Genomic DNA, 25,233 nt, shown 5'->3' on the forward strand with positions numbered 1-25,233 from the left:
CCACAAGCAGCGTTAGAAGTATGTTTTAACTTTTAATTTATATAGTAAACATTATTGTAAATAGGAGTACTGATGTAATGCTGAATAAATGTCTTTATTATTAAATATATATAGATATTACTTTATATATTATTAATATTAAGTAATTAATTATTACACAATGCAGCATCACTGCTTTATGAACACATTCCATTGATACCAAAAGCACAGATAATATAATATTACATACCAAAAGTAAGCTCTTAACATACCTACCTACCTACATAGGTACAATATTAGGATTGGGTCTTAGGTATATTAATTAATACATGACATCATTATAGTCTTTTTAATTAAAACCTCTTTATATTTTACGTAATTTTAAACAAAAAGTGATATACCAATCATTTATTATTTGTGTAAGATATGATTACTGAAATAATGACATAATTTCTGTGATTGTATATTAATTTAAAATTTTATATCAATGTTTGATTTTATAGATAATGTACGAAATGAGTTGTTGTTTGAGTTTATAGAAATTTTAGATTTCGTGTCAGCTGGGAGTCTTAATTTATTCGACAGGATTACCGACAATTTAATATCTATTATAAGAAAACAATTGTATAAACCTAGATGTGGTGATAAATTTTTAGTATGAATTAAAGGAATAGGTATACTACAAAAGTAAAAAATAAAAATTTTTGGTAATTAAATATGGAAAATATGGAGGACCAAATATCACCAGCTGAAGGCATAATAACACCACAGATAGATGACAACAAATATGATAGTGATAGTGAAAATCAAGAGAAAGCAGGAGACAGTAATGAAAGAATGGCAGGTAAAGGTTTAGAGGAAGCTGAAGGTGAGTATGTTGAAGGGGAACATTTGGAAGGAGATCTTGTGGAACGAGAAGAGGAACAGGTAGAGGAAGAATATTTAGGAGAAGAACAAAAAGTTCTAAGGGAAGGAGACCAATTTATAGGCGAAGAACTTGAAGGAGAGCATACGGAGGGGAAAGAAGTAGATGAGCAAGAAATCCAATATGCAGAAAAACAACCTGCAGAAGTGACAGTTGAAGAGGAAGAACGCTATGTAGAAGAGTCACCACCAGACCCTACTGCTCCTTTTAATTTCAGTGATTCAAAAGAAGAATTGAGAGAACCTTTTCAATTAAGACCTGATCAATTGGCAGAACTAGAGCAATTATGGGATCTATATCAAAATTATACACCAGCCTATACAGACATTGACAAATATATAACAGAAAAAGAACTCGTTTATATGTTAAAGTCTATCCTTCTTATGACAATTACGTCAGAACAACTCCAAGAACTGATAGATTTTTGCGTGAGGCCACCACATCCGCATGGTCATATTACATTTCAGCAATTTCTTCGAATGGTAACCATACGACAAAGAGACTTCCTTATTGAAGACGAGCTACGGTCTGCTTTGCAAGTTTTCGATCCTGAGAGAACTGGAACTATTGATCGAGAATATTTAAAGGACGTTCTATTGATACAAGGACATAAAATGCCACAAAAACATCTGGATAATCTTATAAAAGAAGTCGATATGAGCAATGATGGTACAATTGGTATTGAAGATGTGGTCGGAACCATGTGTATTGATTTAAATAAAGAAGATTTAATGATGTTAATTGCGTCTGTATTTTCAAATGCAGCCGATAGAGTACCTGAAGAAAATGTATGATATAATCTACATCTTTATATTAAATACACTGAATTCAACTCATATTTAGTCGAATAAATCGCTATTGCCAAAATTTTTTCAATACATTCTTTTTTTTGTTTTGCCCACCCACAGTGCAATTAACAATACGTTTTATAAAAACTGACACTTTAGAGACCTTATGAGGACTGAGGCCAAAATTGATGCTATGTGACAACCTGTAATGGAGATGGGGCTGGAGGGTGGAGAGGACGATTAGTAACGGCGACTGGTGACTCTTTTGATAGCTTTAATATTTTTTATATTAATATCTAACCCTGGACAATATACTCTGCTCTGTTTAGTACCAAACTAGTATATCAGGTTGTTCTCCACGCAATCCTCTCTGGAAAACATCGTGGCGGATTCCAGGTGAGTTTGTAACGATGGGCTAAATAACCTGACTTTTAGTGTATCTTATTATTCTCCACTGGTTCTTATATATCATACTCCACTATGACATTTTTTTTTGTGTATGATAATGGAATCGTGTACCCGCCTACGCTAACGGTTTACGCTGGCGGGGCCAGTGGAGGTTGATAAGATGAGCATGAAGTCAGGTCAGTTAGCCGATCGTGACAAATTCACCAGGAATTTAACACGATGGTTTCCAGGGGGAACCGCGTGGAGGTCGACCTGACATGGTACATTGCTAGCAATGGGGACATTAAGCAACATTATTAACAATCCCCTTGCCCCCGGGTACGTGGGTTGCAAGCCTCTTAGGGCGGGAATTAACTTATAAGAAATCTAAAGTGAACTTAAACTAACTTAATAATTAGTGATATATGTGGGAACAATTATTTTTTCTTTTTTAGAAGTTTTTATTTCTTGTTTTTTTATAATTACTGAAATAAGGGTAATTGCAAAGTTCGCAGCACTGACAAGGGTGACTAAGGTTGTAACTGTAGCTGTCAAATGATTTAGCATTAACTGTCAAGCATTGATTTATTCTGTCTACGCTGTCAAGTTCCAGTTAGTGTTGTCATTATGTCATGTCTGTTTTCACAGTAATATCATATTTTATGTTCAAGATATATAAATTGAACTAAGAAAATGAAATGAAATAAATAAAACAAATATACTTAATTTTCGTATTAGCCTTTTCTAAAGAATAAACAGAAAAAACATATTTATTTGACATTTATGTTTTCCTTTTATCTGTGTTTCTATCAACAATGTTAGTATTGTTCTGTGCACTGAATTCAATCGGCTCAAATACAAATAACAATAACTGTCATTGCCAGGCGGCATCGTATGTATTTTTATTTGGAAAAGAGAATTAATGAACGTTTTGTGATCTATCAGAATTTGACGAGCCATGAAGTATATCTTGGCATTCCTGTTGTTAGCCACAATATATAATTCGTGTAAGATTCTGAATTTATTTTCTAGAGTACATACAACATAATGTTTGGGTGTGGTAGCCAGCATAAGTGGAACCTACCACAACATTGAGAATTGTTGTATATATATTACAATTTTCATACTGAGTGTTATTCTATATTTGCGTGTATCGTTGACTTAAGCTGCTTTCATTTTAGAGGTCTAAAGCAGATAATGTATTAAACGTTAAAACCACTCTCATTTTATTTTGTATGAATATGGAACGGTTCACTCAATTGTGTTAACGATATTCACTGGGGTAGGGCAAAAAGGACTAATGATAAAAGCATGAATTTAGTTCAGTTAGTGCATGGTTTATGAGATACTGGCACTAAAATTGTCTCCTGCCATTTTGTCATAATACCCATGAATATGTTATTATTATTAGAATTTTGATCAAAGCTTAGCAGACAATGGTTCCATGATCAGAGAGAAAAAAAATGTGTCTTGGTATTATTTCAGGTTTGGCAATATGGTGTTATCAGTGTTCATCTGCCACTCCTGGATGCTCAGAACCCTTCAACTGGAGGGGTGTAGGGTATTTAGGAAATCCATGTCCTGACAATGATGATTATTGTATTAAATTGATTGAAAGGAAAGGAGGTTTGTGAAATGCATGAAATTAACACATAATTTTCACTATTGCATTAATGATTCCACATTGTATCATGATGTGTAATACTTTTGTACTTTTGGTAAATTTTTACAGTCAAAGTTAATATAATCTAGTCATAACCAACATAGTTTTGTTACATATATTGAGGCTTTGTGAACTGCCTTATTTGAGTGACTAGTACAAGTTACTGGCTCTAAATAATGTGGTAGTGTTTTTATAAAAACCATTCTGGAGACTAATAAGGAATGCTAATTTTTATATTAATAAAATCAACTACTACTTGAGTATAATTTTTCAAACTCTCAAACTGGTGGATGTATTAGTTTTAATAATTACTCTGGACAATTCACACAGCGCCATCTAGTCCCAAGCTAAGCAGAGAATGTGTTATAGGTGCTTGACAACTGATAGATATACTTAGACACAATTTTTTTTTAAAACATAATATACATAGAAAACACCCTTAATGACCACAAACAATCATAATCATGAATAAGAATGTTTGGACTGAGCGAGGTATTAAAACTGCAACCATCAGAACTTAGTCAGAGTGCTAATCCGCTAGATCACTGAGGCTGTTATATTCATATTCTGTGAAATTTTGGTCTATTCGTATGTTGAACAATAACATACAATACATTTTTTGGAAGTAACTTTAATCAGTTTTTGTTTTTATATTTCAGCACAAACAGTAATCACAAGGGATTGTTTGAGCAACTTTCGAGCATTCCGAACAGACATTCCAGCTGATACATATGAGGGTTGCAGACCCGCAGCAAAGGATGTTAATTTGGCAAATTATGTCAATAACAGTATTAAAGAACTTGACTTAAAAAGGTAAGATAATAACTAAGTGACATTATATTTATTTAATTTTAGACTAGTAAGAATTTCCCTAAAGGTGTGCTATAAATATTAATATATTTAATTAATTTAATTATATATTTATGATTATTGGTTTTTAATATTATGTATAATGCAATAGAGGTAAGAACTGAAGAGCTGCTTGTTGGTAAGTCCTGATTCTGTTGAAGTTTAGAGATATGGGAGTGAAATTATAGGTTACTGAGTCATAATGTTTTACTCCTCTGGAATGGCGACGTTAGAGGGTCACAGGAGGTCTGAATGCCTGCAACTCAGCATCAGATGGGGTGTTCTGACAGTGTTTATTTTTCTTTAACTATAACTGGAATAAGTTACAGTTAAAGAAAAATAAAAATAATTGTGTATACCAGTACGAATAATTGTATGTTACATTTAAGAATCCATACCTATACAACCTGTGCTTGTAGTCCCTATACAATACAGCAATTACATCTTTGTTATGTAACAGATTGAAATCTGAAATAGATTTTTTCTGTGTTCATTTCAATGTAAATTCATGAGATTGAAATTCAATTGTGAATAACCTTGAGGCCTTAACCAGTGCTAGAGGAAGCTTCATTCTCATTGTATGGGGTGATATTAATATCTTATATATAAAATTCTCGTATCACAGTTTTCGTTCCCATATTCCTCCGAAACAACTTGACCAATTCTCATGAAAATTAGTGAGCGTATTGAGTAGGTCTGAGAATCGGCCAACATCTATTTTTCATCCCCCTAAATGTTAAGGGTACCCCTAAATTTTTTTTTTTATTTTTTAGGCAAAATTTTTAGTTTCTATTTTTTTATGATACAACATACAAAAATACATACAATCCTAAATTTTCACCCTTCTATCATCAAGCCCTATTTTTTTATAGCGTTATTAATTTATATCGCAAAACAACGTTTGCCGGGACAACTAGTATTAATATATAACAGTAGGGAAAAAATAATAATTTAAAATTTTACGTAAATAAGTGGCTACAGTGTCCAACATGATTAAATTCTTTTTTATTATTGATAATTTTTTTGCAATACATGTCTATTTTATTTTCAGGGATTGGTATGACGAGACAATGTGGTGTTTCTGTTTCCTCGACCATCGATGTAATGGCGTGACAAATGTTACAGCATCAATGGCGTTGCTAATGCTTTCAAGTATTGTGATGCTGGTCACAAATGTATCATTATTTTGATATTTTCTCACTTTTCAAGTAAAATTTGACACATGACAATAGGTATATTTCACCAAATATGAATTGTAATATAAATAAGTATCTATGTATATATATATATCAGAATTGTATAACATGTTTCTAATATGCCTTAACAATTTTACAAATGAAAGATTATGTTTTTTTTTGGTAAAATATCTTTATGTTTTAAATCATAACAAGGGCATGATAATTCTAATAGACTAGTAGAGAATCTCATTTTATGATTTAATTATATTGATACAAATATGTATGTAGATTAACTTGTACATTTAGTAGTAAAGTATAGTGTAACTAAAGTATAACTAACTCTTTTATCAAAGTGAAATGAACTTATTGTGCTTATATGTACAATGTTTTATCTTGTACTTTCAAGATTGATAGAGACTAGTATCGACTATCAAATTGATAGATTTTATATCAGGTTGATAGTATCAACCCTCATTCTAATATTTAAGAAGGACATGCCTATTTCGTGGTGATTTACACCAATAATCTAATTCAGGGTTTCTGAAACTTGTCTCACAAACATCTGTTAAAACTATCAGATAACAGTATACCTATTATCTAACTAATTATTTACTTCCTCTCTCCCTTAAGAAAATAAGATTTTTATATCAATATAAAAGGTAACAAATACAGTACCAAAATAAATATCTTTTTAATCTGTATTAATGTAATGGGTGGACTGTTGTGGATATATTTGTGCTGCTTTTGTACAAAGTACCAAGTGTACAAACCCACTATCATATAAATATGTTGTAGCAAAAGGTAAAAAAAAATTCACCGCCGTGCGTAAGAGTTATATAGGGTTACAATTACCATTCTTTAAATCTTGTCGCAAACGTCTTACATCCGAATGGCGTACATCGAGAAGAGTTCGCGTACTCCACTTTGATATACCCTGGTCTAATTCATACGGATTATTTAAGGACTTATTAATAATATCACTTGAATAATTCAAGGATTTTATTTACGTGACTGTTAACTATGTAGTGTCACCTTTTTAACAAACCCAATAACGCCGTGACGGTAGTGCGACATTCGTAGATATAACTCTATTAAACTATCTTTATCGGGAATGACACACGGTCGTCACGCTTGGCAGCACGTAGCCGATAGCCTGACTCAGGTCATAGGTATAGTTTAGTAAATTACAACTACGGTCCATTCAACTTCTCTTTTTATAATCATGATTTTGTTGTAAAAGGGCTATATACGAATGAATACATTGCCGTCGCGCGGCCACTTCTGTGCATCCCATTGCCAATATAGTCGTTAATATTTAATGTGGAGGTCTAAGAGAATTGATGTATATCTAAGACACAGATAGAAACATTTTCTTTCGTGATAGGTACTATAGAGTAGTTAGTTGTAATAGTACAAGTATCAAAGTGCCTAAGTAATTTAAGCTAATAACTGTTGCTAATCCATTTTTAAGACAATTATAATTTCTTGTTATAGTTACAAAAAATTTATATATTATTTACCTACATGAATGTATATATAAAGCCGGCTATTAATATGTATAAGGCAACTCTTACAATATCCTTTCTAAGAAATCGAGCGGTCATTGTATGCCACACAGTCTCTGTGTGACGACGGAGTCAAAAGTTCTTTACTTTTACGTTATCTTTTCTCTGAAATATTGTAATGTATTAAAATTATGATAATTATAAAATTACTATATATTATATTAATTATAGTATTATATTATTAAATTCGTATTTATCTTACTGTTTTATTAGGTTTAGTTAGACATTTGTAATTATTCCTGAAATAACTCCGTCCATTTTTTGTAATAGATTATTTTTTATCAATAAAATTGTAATTAATTATGCATAAGTTATTTTTTTCCAACCAGTAATAAAATATTATGTTATATTATTATTAGAAGAGCTTATTGGGATTTAATACGAATTATATAGCTACTAGCTGAGCAACTTTGTCTGCGTCACACTTATGACTTACATAACATTTATCTTATACTTATATTTCGCTCAATTTACATATCTTTTAAAATTATAGCCTCTGTGTTATTCTGATGTATAAGCTATATTACTGTAAAATTTTATCAAAATTCATTCACTAGTTTTTGCGTGAAATTGTAACAAGCATCTATTTGTACTCATAAACTTTCGAGTTTATAAATATTAATAGTATATACATTCCTTGAGTAATGTCAAGAGATGGAAGATAAGTGTCCTCCCAAAAATATGAATTTCCATCTGTAACAAAGAATGAAGAAGAAAGAAAGAAACCTTGCAAAAATTGTGGCTGTATATTGGCAGCAGGAAGTAGAGCCAATTGTGTGGTAAACTTGTCCTAGTTTGAAGCAATGATATCCGTCCCAAAAGATCTCATAATACAAAACAGCTCTAACTAGCTAGCAAGTCATGTCTGTCCCTTGAATTTTGACCTGGAATAGCCTCTATAGTGATTTCTAACTAGGCGGGAGTACATTTAATTGTAATAAACAGATGGACCACCCCTAGTTTTTTTTTATGGACGATAATGGAATGCACGAGCCTGTGCAAACGGTTTACGCTGGCAGAGCACCTGTGGAGGACGATAACATGAGTATGAGGTCGGGACAGTTAACCCATCGTGACAAATTCACCAGGATTTTATCACGATGGTTTACAGGGAAACTGCGTGGAGGTCAACCTGACATGGTACATTGCTAGTAATAGGGTCATTAGTCCATTTTACTGACAATCTACTTCCCCCCGACCTCCCGTAGTTATGCACGTATGTGAATGCATCATGCGTATGTTTATGAAGACATCTCGAGTTTATTTTGGGAGTGCTGGTTTTATGTAAGCACAGGTGCAAATTTCAAAATTATACAATTAATCTTGCAATTACGATCACGTGACAACTCGCAAAACCGATAATGGCCGTGTCTGAACGGATTGTCCTCGTAACTTTCAAACTATAATTCCAAATGGCTAAAGTACAACTAGCATCTACTTTAAATACAAAAATCGATATAAGTGGTTATCATGCTACGAATTAATTTAGTACTGTAATTTACACATTGTTAGTATCCAAATGAAATATTTTTATAGTTCACTGCTTTGGCTATATCTAACGGTTTTGCTATTAAGGAAATATATTTCCACTCTACATTTTACTCGTGTAACTTACGGTTTTTGCAGCGCTCGCCAGGAAGGCAACTAAATAGCAAATTTTTCGACTTACTTAACAGTTAGATATCATTATATTTCGCCCAATTTACACAATATCTGGTCAAGATCGCTGGAAGGCGACGGATGCGACCAGCGCAGGACTAATCGTCGAGGAGATCTTTGGGGGAGGCCTATTGGAGATAGGCCTGCCCCAGTAGCAGTGGACGTCTTCTGGGCTCAGATGATGATGATGATGATGACACAATATCTTTTTAAATTATAGGCTGTGTTATTCTGATGTATATAAGCTACATTATTGTACAGTTTAATCAAAATCGGTTAAGTAGTTTTTGCGTGAAAGTGTAACAAACACACATACAAACTTTCGCGTTTATAATATTAATAATAATAAGGAAGTAAGGTTTATTCTACTTTTTTTGGGGTTACATAGTAAAAATCAAATTATTATATTAATAAATCAAATTGATGTTTATGACGCCAGATATCTCAAATAGAACAAATGGTAAGATTATGACTTTAGTAATAATTCAATTATTTTTGTGCGGATTTTAATGCAGTTATTATTAGGAAGGAAATAATTTGAAGAAAGTATGTATATTTATGAAATTTTATTCACGACAAAGTCATCCATATATATAGGCACTAGCGAGTAACGAATAAAAAAGAAAGAATATTGATACTTCATTAACTGTACATTAGAGAATTGCAAATTGAATCAATATAACAAACATCCCGGTAAAAAGCGTACCAAATTTTACTAAAAGACGTGCGTTCATTTCCCACATATCATACACTGAGAATGTGGGTGGAATTTCTTCTAATATTTTATATATTTTCTTTGCTTTATTTCTGATTGATCCTACGGAAATAACACAATGTTTATGTTAATTAATATAGTCCGGGAATTTGGAACTAGTATTGCAATGGTAAAAAATTAAACTGTGCCCCATACTTATTGCTGAATACACATACATACCTTGACTACAGTACGCCATTATGGAAATTGACAGTTGTTTGGTTAGTTTTAACTCGTTGCAAAATAGTTCACATCGAAGACAAAGAAATATTATAGTAGCTGCATACACAATTGCTGTGAATAGTAGGTCCATGTATATTAGAATATCCACGATCTGAAAAGTGAGTGAGTGACATAATACTTTATTAAAAATATACCTACTGTAAATGTGTTTTGTTTGTTTACGAGTCTTAAATAAGTAAACAAAAAACCTCATTTTTCTAACCTATTCATAATTAAAAAATATATTGACTAGCTGTTCCTGCGGTTTCACCCCCGTGACTTGTACTGCCTTTGTGTTATTCTGATGCACAAGCTATAGGTATTATTGTAAAGTTTCATTACAATTCATTAAGTAGTTTTTCGGTAGAAGAGTAGCAAACAATCATCCATCCATCCATCCACATTCACAAACTTGTGCGTTTATAATATTTGTAAGATATAAATTACACAAAGCTGGTTCTATTTACCTATAGTGCATCAGCTACATCTATCAATTGCTATAAGGATTACGGCCACACAAACTCGGGCGCTTGAACACTATTCAGAGGCTTCCATGAGAAACGGATCAATCAAATAGACATTTTTAATACATAAGTCCCAGAATACTTACGTTATGTTGTACCAGTAAGATCATAAATTGGAACGATTGTACACCATATATAACGAGCTTGCTGCAAAACAGTAGCATCTGCGAAATATGGGAGGGATACACATATTACACATATTATTACAACTAGAATCAACCAATATGCTGTTATTATGAATTATGAATAGTCAAGTTATTGAATACCTACTGATATTACTTTAGTATTCAGTTTCGATTCGAGATTAGTGGTAATTTTAAGGTCCTGTTTCATTGGCAATATTTTCTTGTCATTTGTAACAGGCTATAGGCATAAAAACAATTTGTAAGTAAAGGATAGGTCGGTAATAGGGTATCTACTACTATATTTTAACTTACCTGAAACATATAAATATTCTGATAGTGCGAAAACACATTCAATAGTTTCTTCAAATACGCCTGAACTTCGAATGACTTTAAATCTAAGTTTTTAGTTTCAATTTGTTTGAATAGTATTTTCACAAAGTAACCATTATGAGACGGTATTGTAAGGTCAATGGTATCTTCTTGATACTCTTTATTCAAATGGTTCTTCAATATCCTATTTAGGATACGCAAGTGCATTGCAAAGTATACCATGAGATTAGAGTAATGACTTGTCTCGAGTAAAAATGTTACATCAGTATATATTATTCCAGTTATACAGATCACTTTCTTCAATCTGTCAAAACTTGTTATAAAAACTAATAGAAACGCGAACAGCGTTATAGAGACTGTTGCTATATTTAACTTATAAATACAGTTATAAAGATTTTTATCAGTATTGTCTATGATGAGGTTATCTAGCTGTTCCATTTTTATGTATAATTCTTTATGTTTCTTGTTATTTAAAAACCTTGCACCCACAATGTAAACAAAATGCAGAAGCGTTTGAAACGTTGCTATAGAAGTGCATAGGAAAAATATATCTCTATAATCCTTAAATTGGATGTAAAAAAAGTTTATCAATATGCAGTGTACAATAAGTACAAAGCATGAAAGTAAAATTGTATATAATCTTTGATACAACGTCGGTGTAGTCACGAATCTGTTTCTGCAATCGACTCGGCAAGAACCAACTACATATTGACAACAACGAATAGGAGCAAAGGATTTTAACAAATCCTCACTGATCAAGTCTCTTGAGTGGTTCGCGATTGAATTGGAGTTGCTTTCTTTGTTTTTCATCTTGAGTAACAAATAATTTTCATACTTTTCCTTTGTGCAACATGTTCCACTTAATATGAATTTTAACCGATATTATTTTTAATTCGTACCTAAATATATCTACCACAGCTTTTGCTGTGGTAAAAAGTAATATTGTTCATTACTAACAAAATTAGTGTTGACCTACGATAAAAGTTTTCCAGTAATTGATTGATTGTGATGTATTTCGTGGTGTAGGTACCTGTCTAGAACACCAAGTAAATAAATAATGGAATAAACAATAATCTAAGTAATTGTATCGACAATCAAGTCAAATCAATATAGGTAGATATAGAATATACCTACTATACACAAATTCTTTGTAGTCACATTATAATTTATTAATTTTGATACAACATAAATACAATATACAATACACACTTAATTTATTTGTAACGAATTTTAACGTATATTTTGTGACGACCTAATACTTTCGTAGTAGGTAGGTACCTATATCGTACTTAATACTAAAGCGATTATATTTCTGTTTCGTTTTGATATTGAGTGAATCCCATGAACTTGTTAACATTTTTTTAAACTTCAAACACTTGAAACACTTAAACTTAGAGGAAAGTAAATTGCAGCAAAGTAACAAACATTCTGGTTACAATGTTTCCGAATTTGATTAAAAGCCGTGCGTTCATTTCCCACATGTCGTATATCAATAATTTAGGTGGAGTATCTTCTAAAATCTTATATATATTTTTTGCCTTCTCTCTTATGGGGCCTGGAATAAATATAGTTATTGTTACCATGTAGTAGTCTGCACTCGATTAGCACTGGAACCCAATGTGGTATCTGATATAATGAATAAATTTACTTTATCTTCGTACAAAACAAAATGTTCTTAAATATAAGTACAAGTTTACACGTACGCTCTTTCGGCTATCAAGCAGGAAAGCATAAACCGCGCGCGCCGCAAACTTGCATATTCGAACCTTCTTCAATCATGAAAAAATCAACCATTTTAGCGCCTTTTTGTAATAATAACTAATTATCATTGCAAAAACCTATATATATAAATATCAAGCGCGGAAGATTGATCGCAAAAATAATAAAATGCAGTCACACACGGCTGTGCGCACATTTTTTCATGCGCGCTCCTGATCGCGTGTGAAAAATTGTGTCATGTATGCTAAAAAAAAGCGGAGATATTAATGTTATTTTTTCAAAAGATTTAATGAATAAATTAAATATATTTTCTTAAACTAATAGACACCTACCAATTATTGAAACTATCAGTTGTTATGTACCTATATTTAAGAACATCTATGTAAACCGCCCCCCGTTTTCACGGCTAACCTTACCAATCAAACATACTGTTTTCACATTTACATGATTTCATTATATAGTAACTATATCCGCGGTTTCACTCTCGTTAAATTTCAATATAAAATAAAGCCTATGTGTTATTCTGATCCATAAGCTATTTTACTGTAAAGTTACATTAAAATTCGGTCACTACCTAGTGTATGCGTGAAAAAGTAACAAACATTCATACTTATAAACTTTCGCATTTATAATATTAGAAGATAATAAATATTAATAATAATAATAAGATAAAGAGAAGGAAATAAAGATACTTCTAGATACTTTACCGTACATGTAGTTCGACATTATAGAAATAGATAATCTTTTTGTCAGTTTAATCTCTTTGCAAAATAGTTCACATCGAAAACATAAAAAGAATGTTATAATTGTATGCACTGTTGCTGTACAAACTATGTTTATAATTAGTACGATGTCCATGACCTGAAAATATGTTAGCAAAAGAATACAAGTTATATCCCAATTATTTTAGTGCATTTCTACACAAAATTATTGGGACTTAGCTTGTATTAGTAAATGAAAAAAGTTTGTTACATATATGGTGTATATTAAGTAGTCAAAATGTCTTATGTCCTATATAACACATAAAATGTACGTAGGTATGTGAGAAGGAGCCAAGTACGTGTCAAAAATGTCTTAAAATTGGAGGCGATATTGAGGTAATGGTGGAGATCGCCCTAGAACCCTTCCTAGGTCGCCTCGTATGTAAAGAAATTAGGGCCTATTCCTCAGACTGTGGTTGCCAAGCCGAATTTTTCACTACCACTATTGATCCGATATTGCCCGAGTAATAAAAAAATATCTTTCTCATATATGCTATCATAAATAAATTTAGCCTAATTTTTAGAATTGAAATAATTAGTAGGTATTGCCTTAGTTCATGACAGTTAATACATGAAAATACTTACGTTGTTTTGTACAAGTAAAAGTATAAATTCAAATGACGATATTGCGCATATAATAATTTTGAAACAGAAGAGAAATATCTGCAAAACAAGATATACGAACTGCCTAAAAAATAATAATTATGAGTACTAAGTTGATAAGGTAAAGTAATTATTGCATTTATTGTAAGTGCGTTTGTAGGAAAAAAATGTGTAATACTGTTTAGTAATAAAATTATTATAATGTAACTAAATCTAGACCATTGAAGAAAGTAGTATACATTCTATAATCGTGAATGTTCATTCAGAATTTTGAGTACGAAAGCGAAATATGTGCAGATATTATTTAAATGTTATTGTTGTGCAAATATTAATTGTTGTTTGACAGAAGGCGAAATTTATTTCAGATATTTTAAAGCAGTTGTGTAATCGCTTACCTGAAACATATAAATATTTTGATAATACGAAAATACATTCAAAACTTTCTTTAAATAAATATGAACATCAAATGATCGTAAGTCGCAGTTTTTCATTTCAATAAGTTGGAAAAGTTCTTTGCCATAGTATCCGCTACTTAATGGTATTGCCAGATCTATAATGTTCTCTTTAAATTCTTCTTTCAAATGATTTTTTATTATACGATTTACACAACGCAAGTGCATTGCAAAGTATACCATAAGATTTGAGTAGTGAGTAATTTCGAATAAAATTGTCATATCCGTGTAAAACATTATAGTCATATTGATTACTGCTGTAAATCCTTCAAAACTTGATAACAGAGGCAACAGTAATGTCATTAAAATTGTTGTTACTGTTACTATGTTTAATTTATAAATGCAATCATAAAGACTCTTTTTGTTGTTGTTTTTTATAAAATTATCAAGATCTTGCATTTTTATATAAAGCTCCTTGTGTTTTTCATTATGAACGAATCTTACATCTATAATCGTCAATGAGTATATTAGTACTTGGACATATATCATTACAACGCTTATAATGTATAAGGTTTGATAATCATGAAATATGACATTTAATACTTCTATGAATTGAAACTGTATTAGTAATACTAATATTAGTAGAAAAATTGAATACAATCTTTGATATAACGTGGGGGTAGTCACAAATCTGTCTCTACAGTCGACACGGCAAGTTCCTATTATTAATTGCCAATAACGAGTAGGGGCAAACGATCGTAATAAGTCCTCGTCGATTATATCTTTAGAGAGATATTCGGTTGATTTCATGTTATTTTGTTTGCTATTTTTCATCATAGTTTTTTATTTAGATTCTAGATATTTTATGAATTCTGTTTGTCTTCTTCGGCCTTGGTTTTTATAATTCGTATATTGATATATTTATCTTTAATAAAATAATGTTTACTTGTAGCTTATACTAATAACATCGAGAATTGAGTGACCGTTAATTTCTAACACACTAGTAACTGACAATAGAATTAGGAAGGACTCGATTAATTGATTGACTTTTATATTTTTTATATCTACGAACTTTTTCAATTAATTTACTTGTACTTTAAGTGATTAAATTGAAAAAACTGTTTCCTTGTTATAACAAATAAATTGTATATATTTCTTACAATAAAAAAAGTTATAAATGATAACAAAATTAAAGTAGACTTACATTTTTTAAATTACTTATAAATAATTCAGTACAAGGAGGTACACATGTTTTAGAATATTCTTATCATTCTTTTTTATCATATGGTTGCTCACAACTATCCTCAGTTGTGTTATACCTATCAATAACATTTTTATATTACCGACATTTTCTTGTTGTATTTTTTTATTCCATGGGCTATTTATATATATATTGTTTAATATTTTTAAATATAATGATTATTGGGAAGTTTCAGAAATGATACGTCGATACAGTAGTACATTTAGTTTATTCCTTTCTTCAAATTACACTCCACATAAATTGCGTCGCTGTACATTCACGACTGGTCGTCTCGGTCGCCTCGAACAAAGAGGGCAGCCCGCTCCTTCCTTGTTCCCGGCCTCTTTATCTCTATTCCTATTGGTGGCGGCATAATCGTGACGCCACCAACTTCACGTGACTTACTATGGCTTTTAATGAATGAAATGTAAGTAACAAATTAGTCAACCGAGTGTTCTTTAGGTATTGAAGCTAACAGCTCGGCCATCCTGTTCGAAGCGAGTCCCTGCGCGCCATTACGACCAGGCATGGTTATGATCAGCATAAATTGAACAATTATGTAATGTTTATTATTTACAACAATAACGCTAGCATACTCAAAACGTCACTATACGAAAATTAATATAAACTGAAACATTTATAAACAATTATATAATAGAATAACAAAGATATTTTTTCCTTAATAATAATAACAACATTTTATTTGCAAATATGGATAATCAATAAGGTGTTACAACAGTTTTGCTATATATTTCGTTTATATTATCTCATGAGGTGTGCCAATTTAATTGGTAAGTTCATACAACATTCAAAAGAACAACTATTTCCCTTTATTATATGGTAATGATAATCTTTATTAACAAATATAAATAATAATTTATTATATTTAGCCCTGACTTTCGAATTAGGTAAACCTGTGCCACAAAAGCCAGTATGTTGGAGGGGAAACCTCCAACACACTAGACACATTTTAAACATTTTAGTAAATCGTTAAATGTCTTTATATTTATATTGATTTCTACAGATCTAACCATATAAAATACCTAATGTAAAACTAAAAATTATCAATGTAACAAATAAGAAATACAGACCCAATACAAATACCCCTGAACAGTCACAACAATTCGCTCGTCAAAAGAACGAGCAAGTAACCTGCGCTTTGCTTTTTCAAACAATTGCTCAGCATCACATATTTATGATCTTGTGCGAATACAAACTTTCAAATAGCAAGATTGTCATAATTAACATTTTAATTAGTTCGGTATACCTATTTTGTAGTTGTTTAACGTCAAATAACTGTCTCTTTAATATAGACATGAAAATTAGTTAACAGTTATCATGTAAATCGTCACATGTTTTCAAGATTCCTGAAATATACTTAGTAATTGTAGTTTGTTTAAAATATACATAATAATAATAAAATATACAAAGATATATTTCTCATCCAATAGAGATATTATTTTTTTCAGTCCATCCGCAATTCCGTATACATAGATGTGTACCCATGGAAAGTCAACGATTCATTCAATCCATTGTTAAGGAATTACCGTAATACTAATAGATCATTAGTCGTCGGCACTAGGTTACATTAATCTGCACACGATTGATAAATTGTAAGAGTTTGCGAAATTTTGTAGAACATTAAATAACAAAACAAACTAGAACCTAATAAAGTAATAAACCTATAACATTTTTTTTTTTTATATATACGTAGTTATATGAAGTGTCACTTATATTACGCAAAGTGGAGTCTATATACAAAAATGCATATATCAGACATTTGTGGGGTTCATGAACTTTAGAAATAATATATTAATGAAAGAGGTTAGAGCAATTTTAAAAAATACCAACATTCCATGGATACACCACCGTGAGGACACCTGGTCCATCGTGTGGCAGTGAGGGTTTCTCCGAGCAGTTAGAGACCCCTTTGCCGACGGATACGTCAACACCCTCAACCCTCGCGACTCTTTTTTTGCCCAACCAAATCAGGTAGGAACCTGCCAATGCAAGTTTACACATTCCAGTATAGAACTCACTATAGTTCTATACAGGCCAAGATCTTTTGGAAGATCGTCGTGAGATTTCTGGTTTACTTCTCATTTTCACCATAACTATAGATTAAACGCATAGTCATATTTCATTAGTTCGATTATTAGTTCTTAATATTTATTTGTGAAACATGTAATAAGAATTACATGTTTCACTCGTCTTTGTTTTCCATAATACAGGAATCTCTACCAGTATTATACATTTAGTTTCTTGAATAAATAATTTAATTGTATGGAAAAGGGAATTATTTAATGAATTAGTTTTTCTACACTAATTGAAAAAGCATATTTATTAATTTTTAAACAAAAGTCTCAGAGAAAGATCATCTATAATATATCGAAAGTCGTCTGAAAATCCGCGAGATACAACTTAGTATTTATGTCATTTAAGATATTTATTCAAACTGAAGAATGTTTATGAATGGTAATTTCCTCAAAATTGGCAAAATAAAATTCCAGATTACTAATAGCACGAACAGTGGAAAATATTGCAAATATATATTTTTTTGTTCTACGGTAAAAGATAATGAATATATTTCCATTTAAGGGATTATTTCTAACTTAAAAGGACTTAAAGGTATAGCAGAATATAAGCAGCGCGTAAAAGTTGCTTTACTTAAATAACTATTTAAGTGGTGAGACCTAGAAACTTAGATAATATTCCTATTACAGCTGATAGTTATGAGTAACTAGTCAATTTTAGTTTCGAGATATGACATTTGAATAAAAATATTTACGAAATCATACATTTAAGTCAGATTCAACAGATCGATATTACAATCGATTATTCATGTGCTTTGTTTAATTATTTCTGTAGTAACTTAGAATGTGATAATAATTGATTTAATGATTTAAACGAGATCCAAAAAAATATTGACAACTAATGGTAACCATTGATATCACGACGACTCCTTTACCAACATTAAAACAATTTATTACAATTATAGGTATAGGGTATATGGTTTATAGAAATTATTTAAATAATCCCGTCTTTGTTTAAGAATGATCATATCATTATAAACCACATACATTACACGTCACTCAAGTTCAGTGTAACAGCTTAGGTATTACAAAACATTAATAGTCAATTTCCGGTTATTAACAGTTAACTGTAGGACAGTTTCGCTACTAAAAGATTGTCCTCCCAATCCAATTATTAATTACAAGAAGATATTATTCAGTAACGTATTCGTAATATACATACTGCAAGCGCTAAACAAATGCTACAGTGGACTTCTCTTGTTCAATTTGGTTAACACCCAATTTGTCGTAAAACCGTAACAAATAGATTTGTTTTTGTGATATTAACATAGAATAGGTTATCTATCTACTACACCCTTTATACTATCAGTACATACACCCTATAACCAGGGATTGTATTAAAATATTGTAATTTATATTATAATATTACTTGTTAATGCATATGCAATGACTGAGTACCTGGTGATACGTAACTTTTAAATGACGAGCTGGATTTGATGCCGTGGTTTCTTTAGCTACGCCTTCCTTCGGTTCACTTCGCAGCGCTGCCCAACGGCGATGTACTTCGCCGATACAAAATAGGACCATGAGGCTACACGATTACTTCTTTACTAGGACCCTGGCCCTCTCACCTGGGCACTCCTGGGTAAAATCTAGGCCTCCCGCCTCGGCACTCCTGGGTCAACCCTGGCCCTCTCGCCTGGGCACTCCTGGGTACCCTGGCCCTTTCGCTTTGGTACTCCTGGGTCAACCCTGATCACCTGGACCCTGTCCCTGTCACCTGGGCTCTCCTGGGTCATTATCGTATCCACCAACTACCTCATCGATTTGCTCGGATTTTCCAATGGACAATTCGTCTCGTTCCATCACTGAAACTTAAAAGTTTAATCCATTATACACTGTTTCGCATACAATATACACATATATAACCACTTAAGTATGAACCAGTCTTCCTCTTCGTTTTAGCAGGTCTACTATGCAGTTAAACATTATTTATGAAAACTCATAAGGGTAGCAATAGCAAAAGTCTATACAATATACCAGTACACAATATAACGGTCCAATTGAATATACCATAAGTATGTTTAAAATATATATTGCATAGTAATACATCAATTTTGATACAAACTGTAATTATGTTTGAGGAATTATTTCGCAAGTCCATATTCAAAGTGTACCAGCACCAAGATTGGACGTTCGTTACTACGCCCAATGGATTGATGCATTTTTTTTTATTCGAAATATAAAACTATATAACAAAACTTCTATTGTCACAGTTTACTCGCCGAATAGTCTAACACAAGACTTTCGAGCTATGTATATTCAAACTCTATTCAATGCATGATGATGCCCCAATAACGGTCGATCCGTCTAAATTTCATCACTAATAAAGAAGGTCGTAACGCTCCCAGTAGCAGTGATCAGACTTCCGCACTCAACATACGTGGTCTCAAACATGCTCACAATAGCAAAATTATACACAAAATAATATAGGCCTATTAAGTAATGAATCAAAGACTGTTATGTTGACAAATCACAGTCTATTTCGTACACAAATATTTTCTATTGCCGTTTAGTGTGTCAATAATTTATTTATTTATTTGCACACAAAATAAAATTACTACCATTACAAGAATTTTCCAAAAGCCTGCAATTAGTATAATACTGGATTGTAGACCCATACCACAATAACCTAGAACTTACATTTAATACGGTAAATAACGTTAAATAATCAAATATACATGGAAAGTAAATAATATAGGAGTACTGCAACGCAATTAATAATTTTTGGTAGTTTATGTTGTCTTTTACATAAAAGGCTCAAATTGAAACATTCCACATATACATATATTGTAATCTGCAAATTGGCAATCCCAGATATATAAGTCTTTAATCAATGTCTGAACATTTTGAATTATATGTGTACCATACAATATTATAGCTCCATATCTGAATTATATTCAAGTACACTAGATAGCGTCGCGTGAGTAGTAAATGCAAATAAACTTTATCGGAAGAATGCTGCCGAATATGTGTGGTAGATGTAGTAATGACGACAGTAAAACGATAACTGCACTACTTACAATCGTTATCCATTCTAATCGCGTTCAACAGGTACTTCTTATTATTTTTGTACCTTCAAATTTATAAACATAATTATTGCTTTTATTGATATTAACAAAATCCATTGTACCCATTACAAGACACCGCAATATATATTTCATATATGTATATATTCAATTACCACAACCCGCATGATGGCGGGCGAACTACTTTCCAGGGAGTCCTGGTATCCTGTCGGAACCGGCCATCGCCGCATCTTAGACGTTATTATTATTTTATTTTTTTATTTATTTAATAACATATTACAATGTGTTAGCATTTGTATAGTTTTTACTACTAATAAATTTATCAACACTATAAAATTACTGTTCCAAAAGTAAAGAACGCAACCTGCCGTCATAAAGTTTCCCATTGTATACCATCTTTAAGAGCTTCACAATATTAAAGGACGATTGTATAATGGTATAGGGTAGTCCATCTACGAGTATTGGCCGTATGTTACTAGCGATTTTCACACATATCATTACTAAGAAGGCTCTTTAAAAAAAATATACTTTATTTTCAGACTGGTTCTCTTGACCCGAAAGTATAAATTATGATTTAGAGTGCATAACTTTTTAGAATTGAGATTTACGGCATAACGCGTTTGCATGCCATAGAATAGCCCTGGTAAGATGCAAACGTAACCATCCCTGTACGTCCATAAACTGATACTATATCATGCAATCACAAATAGCCAAATAATGAATTTAAAAATAAAATTATGAAAGTCATATTTGGAACGTCACGCATGGAACATTGATATTATTTCGTTTTGCTGTTATACATTTGTTTTTTCACTTCTCGAACATTCCGTGGCGTCACTATTGAATTCAGTGTACAATAAATTCTAACCATTTCTTTTCTTATGGAGAAAGAAAATATAAATGTTACTTGCATTTGTAGGCGTGGCAAGAATCCAATATAGATCTTGTTGATCCCAATTCTGAAACTATTGGGAAGTTTCAGAAATGATACGTCGATACAGTAGTACATTTAGTTTATTCCTTTCTTCAAATTACACTCCACATAAATTGCGTCGCTGTACATTCACGACTGGTCGTCTCGGTCGCCTCGAACAAAGAGAGAGCAGCCCGCTCCTTCCTTGTTCCCGGCCTCTTTATCTCTATTCCTATTGGTGGCGGCATAATCGTGACGCCACCAACTTCACGTGACTTACTATGGCTTTTAATGAATGAAATGTAAGTAACAAATTAGTCAACCGAGTGTTCTTTAGGTATTGAAGCTAACATGATTAAGAGCTTTATGGCCTTATAGTTTACTGCCACTATGTTAAAATCTTTCAAAGTTATCTTTCAATAGTTCAATGCAGTCATCGATCAGTTGACAGTGCCTCTGACTACCCCAACTAGTATGAAAGTCGTAGAAGTATTATTTATATATATTTTAGTCCCATTACCTAGCTGTACTTATTATGGGAAAAGCAATAAAGACTTAATTTAATTCCATTGACGCAACCCTAAAAGAATCATCACAAACATGGTCTGTGAAAAACATAGACTAATTTATTGAAGTTCAGGATATATACTGCTCTTCAGAGCTGGTTTATTCTACAGCACTTATTATGATTAGGTAGGTGTAAATAAAGTTTTGTATTTTTTAAATATAATTTTAATGCTATAATCCCGTATGCTTAATTCACAGATACGCAAACTGCAGTATTGTTACAAATAGCCCACTAAATAAATATATAATTTTTAGTGAAAGTTTCGCATCCATATGCCACATGTCGTAAATTATTAACCTCGGTGGAGTTTCCTCTAGTATCTTGTACATCTTCTTAGCCTTTTCTCGCATTGGCCCTAGTGAAATAAATAATTATTTCATTAATTTACAATAATTATTCTTTATCGTATAGGATACTTAGTACTCAGTAATACGTACCTGAGCCATTGGGTGTTTTTCATATGTATGCTCTTGGTATTAATACCACTATGTAAATACCAAGGAATAAACATACCCAACTACATTACGCTACAGTAATAATAATAATAACAAAACAGCAACTATACAAAGCACAATGATAATAACAATCTAATACTGTGACTCGACATAATTTGTTACCGCTCTGTGAAACTCTGTGTAAATGTTATTAAATAAGTCAAGTTGTATAAAACGGCTCACCTGGTGGTGTGATTATTACCTCCGTTTATAATGATGATCAACACCCGAAACACTTAGGGAATTGCAGGCTTTTTAAGGAGTCCCTCCCAAGTATTTTCTTAATATTTTCAATAAATACTTAATAAGGCTTCTATACTATAGGTAAGATAATGTGTGCACATGTATTATAGGTAAATATACATACCATTCTGATGTATCGACATTAGAGTAATTGATAAACTTTTAACTACTTTTATTTCTCTGAAGAAGAATTCACATTGGAGACACAAGTATTGTATTGTATATGTATATACTATAAACATAGTTCCTATTACTACAAGACCTGGTAAATCTACAGCCTGAAAAGTGAATTATAATTCTTTTATATATTGAGTTATAGAATAGCTGCTCATATTACTATATCTCTATGTCAAGTTAACCACCACGTGGGTCCCACTGGAAACCATTGTAGTCAATTACTCGCGAAGATGCGTTAACTGGCCTTTTTTAGTAAATAGACAATGTTTAAAAAATCTAGGCAAAGGAAAATAGGTACTAGACACTTACTCTCTAAAATTTCTATGGTATACTGACAAAGAGCTTAAACGTTGGAGTCGCTGAAGTTATTCGGACTATGTGTTTAACAGACTCGACTTTATCTTCATCATATCACCCTTCCCTGGCGCTTCTATAACGTATATCGACACGTAAAAAACATGTTATGCAGTCGTATTTTGTTGAAATTGTCTCCAATGTGGTAGGTGCTAAATTAAGTAAGCTATGTATTGCCCTTCAAGTAGGTACTGCATTGCCTACTTTAAGGGTAATACATATAGATAAATCCGGGTAGTTGTAAAGGGTCAGTGCCAGTGAAAATTTTATGAAAAAACAACATTTCTAATGAAATTAAGTGGAAAAGTAGATCAATTTTTAAATATTTGATCTACGCGGTCTGTTAACTGATTTATCTAATTAGTTGCTTGGTGAATGTAGTTTAAAATCATCAGTACCTCCAGTACCTTTGGGATTTAATAATGTAATATTTGATACTAGTTTATTTTATTAGTATTTCTATGCTACATTTTACTTACATTGTTTTGTAAACTGAGAATTAGGAATTCAAATGATAATACACCGTACACCATAATTTTGAAAAAAAGTAGAAATATCTGTAAAGTAATAAGTATAATCTGTAAAGTAATATATTCAGTACCTAATCAAATTGTTAAAAAAATTAATAAATATTAAAGTAACTTGAACGACAGTTACAATAACGATCTTTGTAGATAAGCTAGTATTTTGTAGTAGGTTGATGTCATTTTAGATATGGACAGATTTTAAATTGGGATACAACTTAGTACATACATATATTGTAGATTATACATATATTCCCAATCTTTATTATATTAACTAAAAAATAATTTGTAATAAATAAATCTCACCTGAAATTTGTATATATTTTTAAAGCATTCAAAAACTGACAATAATTTTTGAATATACACATCAGTATTGTTATATCTGTAGTCGTAATAGTTGTGTTCTAACTCTTTGAAGTATTGTTTGAAGCTTTTGTAATTAGGCATTACACGGTCTAAAATTTCGTTCTTCACCACATCTTGTAAGTATTTTGTTAATATACAGTTGACAATGCGTACACGAAACATAAAATATACCATAATATTGGAGCAATGATTTGCTTCAAATACAAATGAGGAATCAATGTAGAGTACCGCAATAGATATCAACAATGCAAAAAATCCTTGAGTGCTTGTAATAACAAGTGCTATTATATACATCACGAATATTAAAACAATTGTCAAAATATTTAGTTTATACATATTGTGATTTAAATCGTTATTTTTATTAGATGCTATTTTCAAAAGATGATCAAGTTCTTGCATTACTACATAGAATTTAACGTTGTCTTCACTCCTACAGAATCTTACGTGTATAATGTTTATAATATACGTTACTATCATACAGAAAGCCAACAACAAAGGTAAAGGGTATATGTTTTGATATTCATGAAATTTCAGATTATAGGTGTATATTATTTTGGAGAATGCTGAAACTATTAAAACCACAAGTACTATTGAATACAATTTTTGGTAGATTGTAGGTGGTGTCACAAATCTGTCCCTGCTGTCCACTCGGCATGTACCTAATATTAATTGAATAAATCGAATGGGCGCAAAAGAACTCAAGAAGTCTTCATCCATCATCTCACTTGAGAGATACTCTGCTGAGTGTGTATTATTATTATTTGTTTTAGAATCCGACATTATACTGTAATACTATTCCAGATGCCGTG

The 25,233-nt window shown here is 31.6% G+C and overlaps 5 protein-coding genes across 6 annotated transcripts; 2 read left to right on the forward strand and 3 right to left on the reverse strand.

Annotated features, from left to right (window-relative positions):
- Nucleotides 1–413: 413 nt before the first annotated feature.
- Nucleotides 414–1,698, forward strand: LOC131841386 (uncharacterized). The gene has a single exon (XM_059189700.1). The coding sequence runs from the start codon at nucleotides 697–699 to the stop codon at nucleotides 1,696–1,698; it is 1,002 nt and encodes a 333-aa protein (XP_059045683.1). The 5' UTR covers nucleotides 414–696.
- A 1,200-nt stretch (nucleotides 1,699–2,898) lies between these two features.
- LOC131841384 (uncharacterized) lies at nucleotides 2,899–6,179 on the forward strand. Its single transcript, XM_059189699.1, has 4 exons — nucleotides 2,899–3,086; nucleotides 3,565–3,705; nucleotides 4,402–4,555; nucleotides 5,643–6,179. Exons 1-4 carry the CDS (start codon nucleotides 3,038–3,040, stop codon nucleotides 5,779–5,781), a joined length of 483 nt encoding a protein of 160 aa, XP_059045682.1. The 5' UTR covers nucleotides 2,899–3,037; the 3' UTR covers nucleotides 5,782–6,179.
- A 3,402-nt stretch (nucleotides 6,180–9,581) lies between these two features.
- On the reverse strand, nucleotides 9,582–11,758 carry LOC131841390 (uncharacterized). The gene is made up of 4 exons (XM_059189706.1): nucleotides 10,931–11,758; nucleotides 10,580–10,657; nucleotides 9,928–10,081; nucleotides 9,582–9,810 (listed from the first exon to the last, which is right to left on the reverse strand). The coding sequence occupies exons 1-4, from the start codon at nucleotides 11,756–11,758 to the stop codon at nucleotides 9,647–9,649; spliced, it is 1,224 nt and encodes a 407-aa protein (XP_059045689.1). The 3' UTR covers nucleotides 9,582–9,646.
- A 2,059-nt stretch (nucleotides 11,759–13,817) lies between these two features.
- Nucleotides 13,818–15,332, reverse strand: LOC131841387 (uncharacterized). 2 transcript variants are annotated; one of them, XM_059189701.1, is made up of 2 exons: nucleotides 14,427–15,332; nucleotides 13,818–14,091 (listed from the first exon to the last, which is right to left on the reverse strand). In XM_059189701.1, the coding sequence occupies exons 1-2, from the start codon at nucleotides 15,258–15,260 to the stop codon at nucleotides 13,993–13,995; spliced, it is 933 nt and encodes a 310-aa protein (XP_059045684.1). In that variant the 5' UTR covers nucleotides 15,261–15,332; the 3' UTR covers nucleotides 13,818–13,992. The 2 variants fall into 2 exon arrangements, with proteins under 2 accessions (XP_059045684.1, XP_059045685.1); XM_059189702.1 differs by having other exon boundaries at nucleotides 13,818–14,116.
- A 6,739-nt stretch (nucleotides 15,333–22,071) lies between these two features.
- Nucleotides 22,072–23,296, reverse strand: LOC131841388 (uncharacterized). Its single transcript, XM_059189704.1, has 2 exons — nucleotides 23,128–23,296; nucleotides 22,072–22,621 (listed from the first exon to the last, which is right to left on the reverse strand). The coding sequence occupies exons 1-2, from the start codon at nucleotides 23,243–23,245 to the stop codon at nucleotides 22,458–22,460; spliced, it is 282 nt and encodes a 93-aa protein (XP_059045687.1). The 5' UTR covers nucleotides 23,246–23,296; the 3' UTR covers nucleotides 22,072–22,457.
- Nucleotides 23,297–25,233: the final 1,937 nt, after the last annotated feature.

Source organism: Achroia grisella, unplaced genomic scaffold (assembly GCF_030625045.1).
Source record: "Achroia grisella isolate CSIRO2021 unplaced genomic scaffold, CSIRO_AGI_Agris_v1 utg16451, whole genome shotgun sequence".
Taxonomy (NCBI): Eukaryota; Metazoa; Arthropoda; class Insecta; order Lepidoptera; family Pyralidae; genus Achroia; species Achroia grisella.

Excerpts from the sequence above, each read along its gene's own strand:
- LOC131841390 (XM_059189706.1), bottom strand. The coding sequence starts at position 11,758 with ATGAAAAACAAAGAAAGCAACTCCAATTCAATCGCGAACCACTCAAGA. Across the intron at positions 10,658-10,930 it reads AGAATATTTATATGTTTCAG|ATGCTACTGTTTTGCAGCAA; the intron begins GTAAGTTAAAAT and ends CATATTTCGCAG. Across the intron at positions 10,082-10,579 it reads TCTTACTGGTACAACATAAC|ATCGTGGATATTCTAATATA; the intron begins GTAAGTATTCTG and ends CTCACTTTTCAG.
- LOC131841386 (XM_059189700.1), top strand. The coding sequence starts at position 697 with ATGGAAAATATGGAGGACCAAATATCACCAGCTGAAGGCATAATAACA.
- LOC131841387 (XM_059189701.1), bottom strand. The coding sequence starts at position 15,260 with ATGATGAAAAATAGCAAACAAAATAACATGAAATCAACCGAATATCTC. Across the intron at positions 14,092-14,426 it reads AAAATATTTATATGTTTCAG|ATATTTCTCTTCTGTTTCAA; the intron begins GTAAGCGATTAC and ends CTTGTTTTGCAG.
- LOC131841388 (XM_059189704.1), bottom strand. The coding sequence starts at position 23,245 with ATGTTTATAGTATATACATATACAATACAATACTTGTGTCTCCAATGT. Across the intron at positions 22,622-23,127 it reads AATGTCGATACATCAGAATG|GGCCAATGCGAGAAAAGGCT; the intron begins GTATGTATATTT and ends TTATTTCACTAG.
- LOC131841384 (XM_059189699.1), top strand. The coding sequence starts at position 3,038 with ATGAAGTATATCTTGGCATTCCTGTTGTTAGCCACAATATATAATTCG. Across the intron at positions 3,087-3,564 it reads AGCCACAATATATAATTCGT|GTTTGGCAATATGGTGTTAT; the intron begins GTAAGATTCTGA and ends GTATTATTTCAG. Across the intron at positions 4,556-5,642 it reads AAAGAACTTGACTTAAAAAG|GGATTGGTATGACGAGACAA; the intron begins GTAAGATAATAA and ends TTTTATTTTCAG.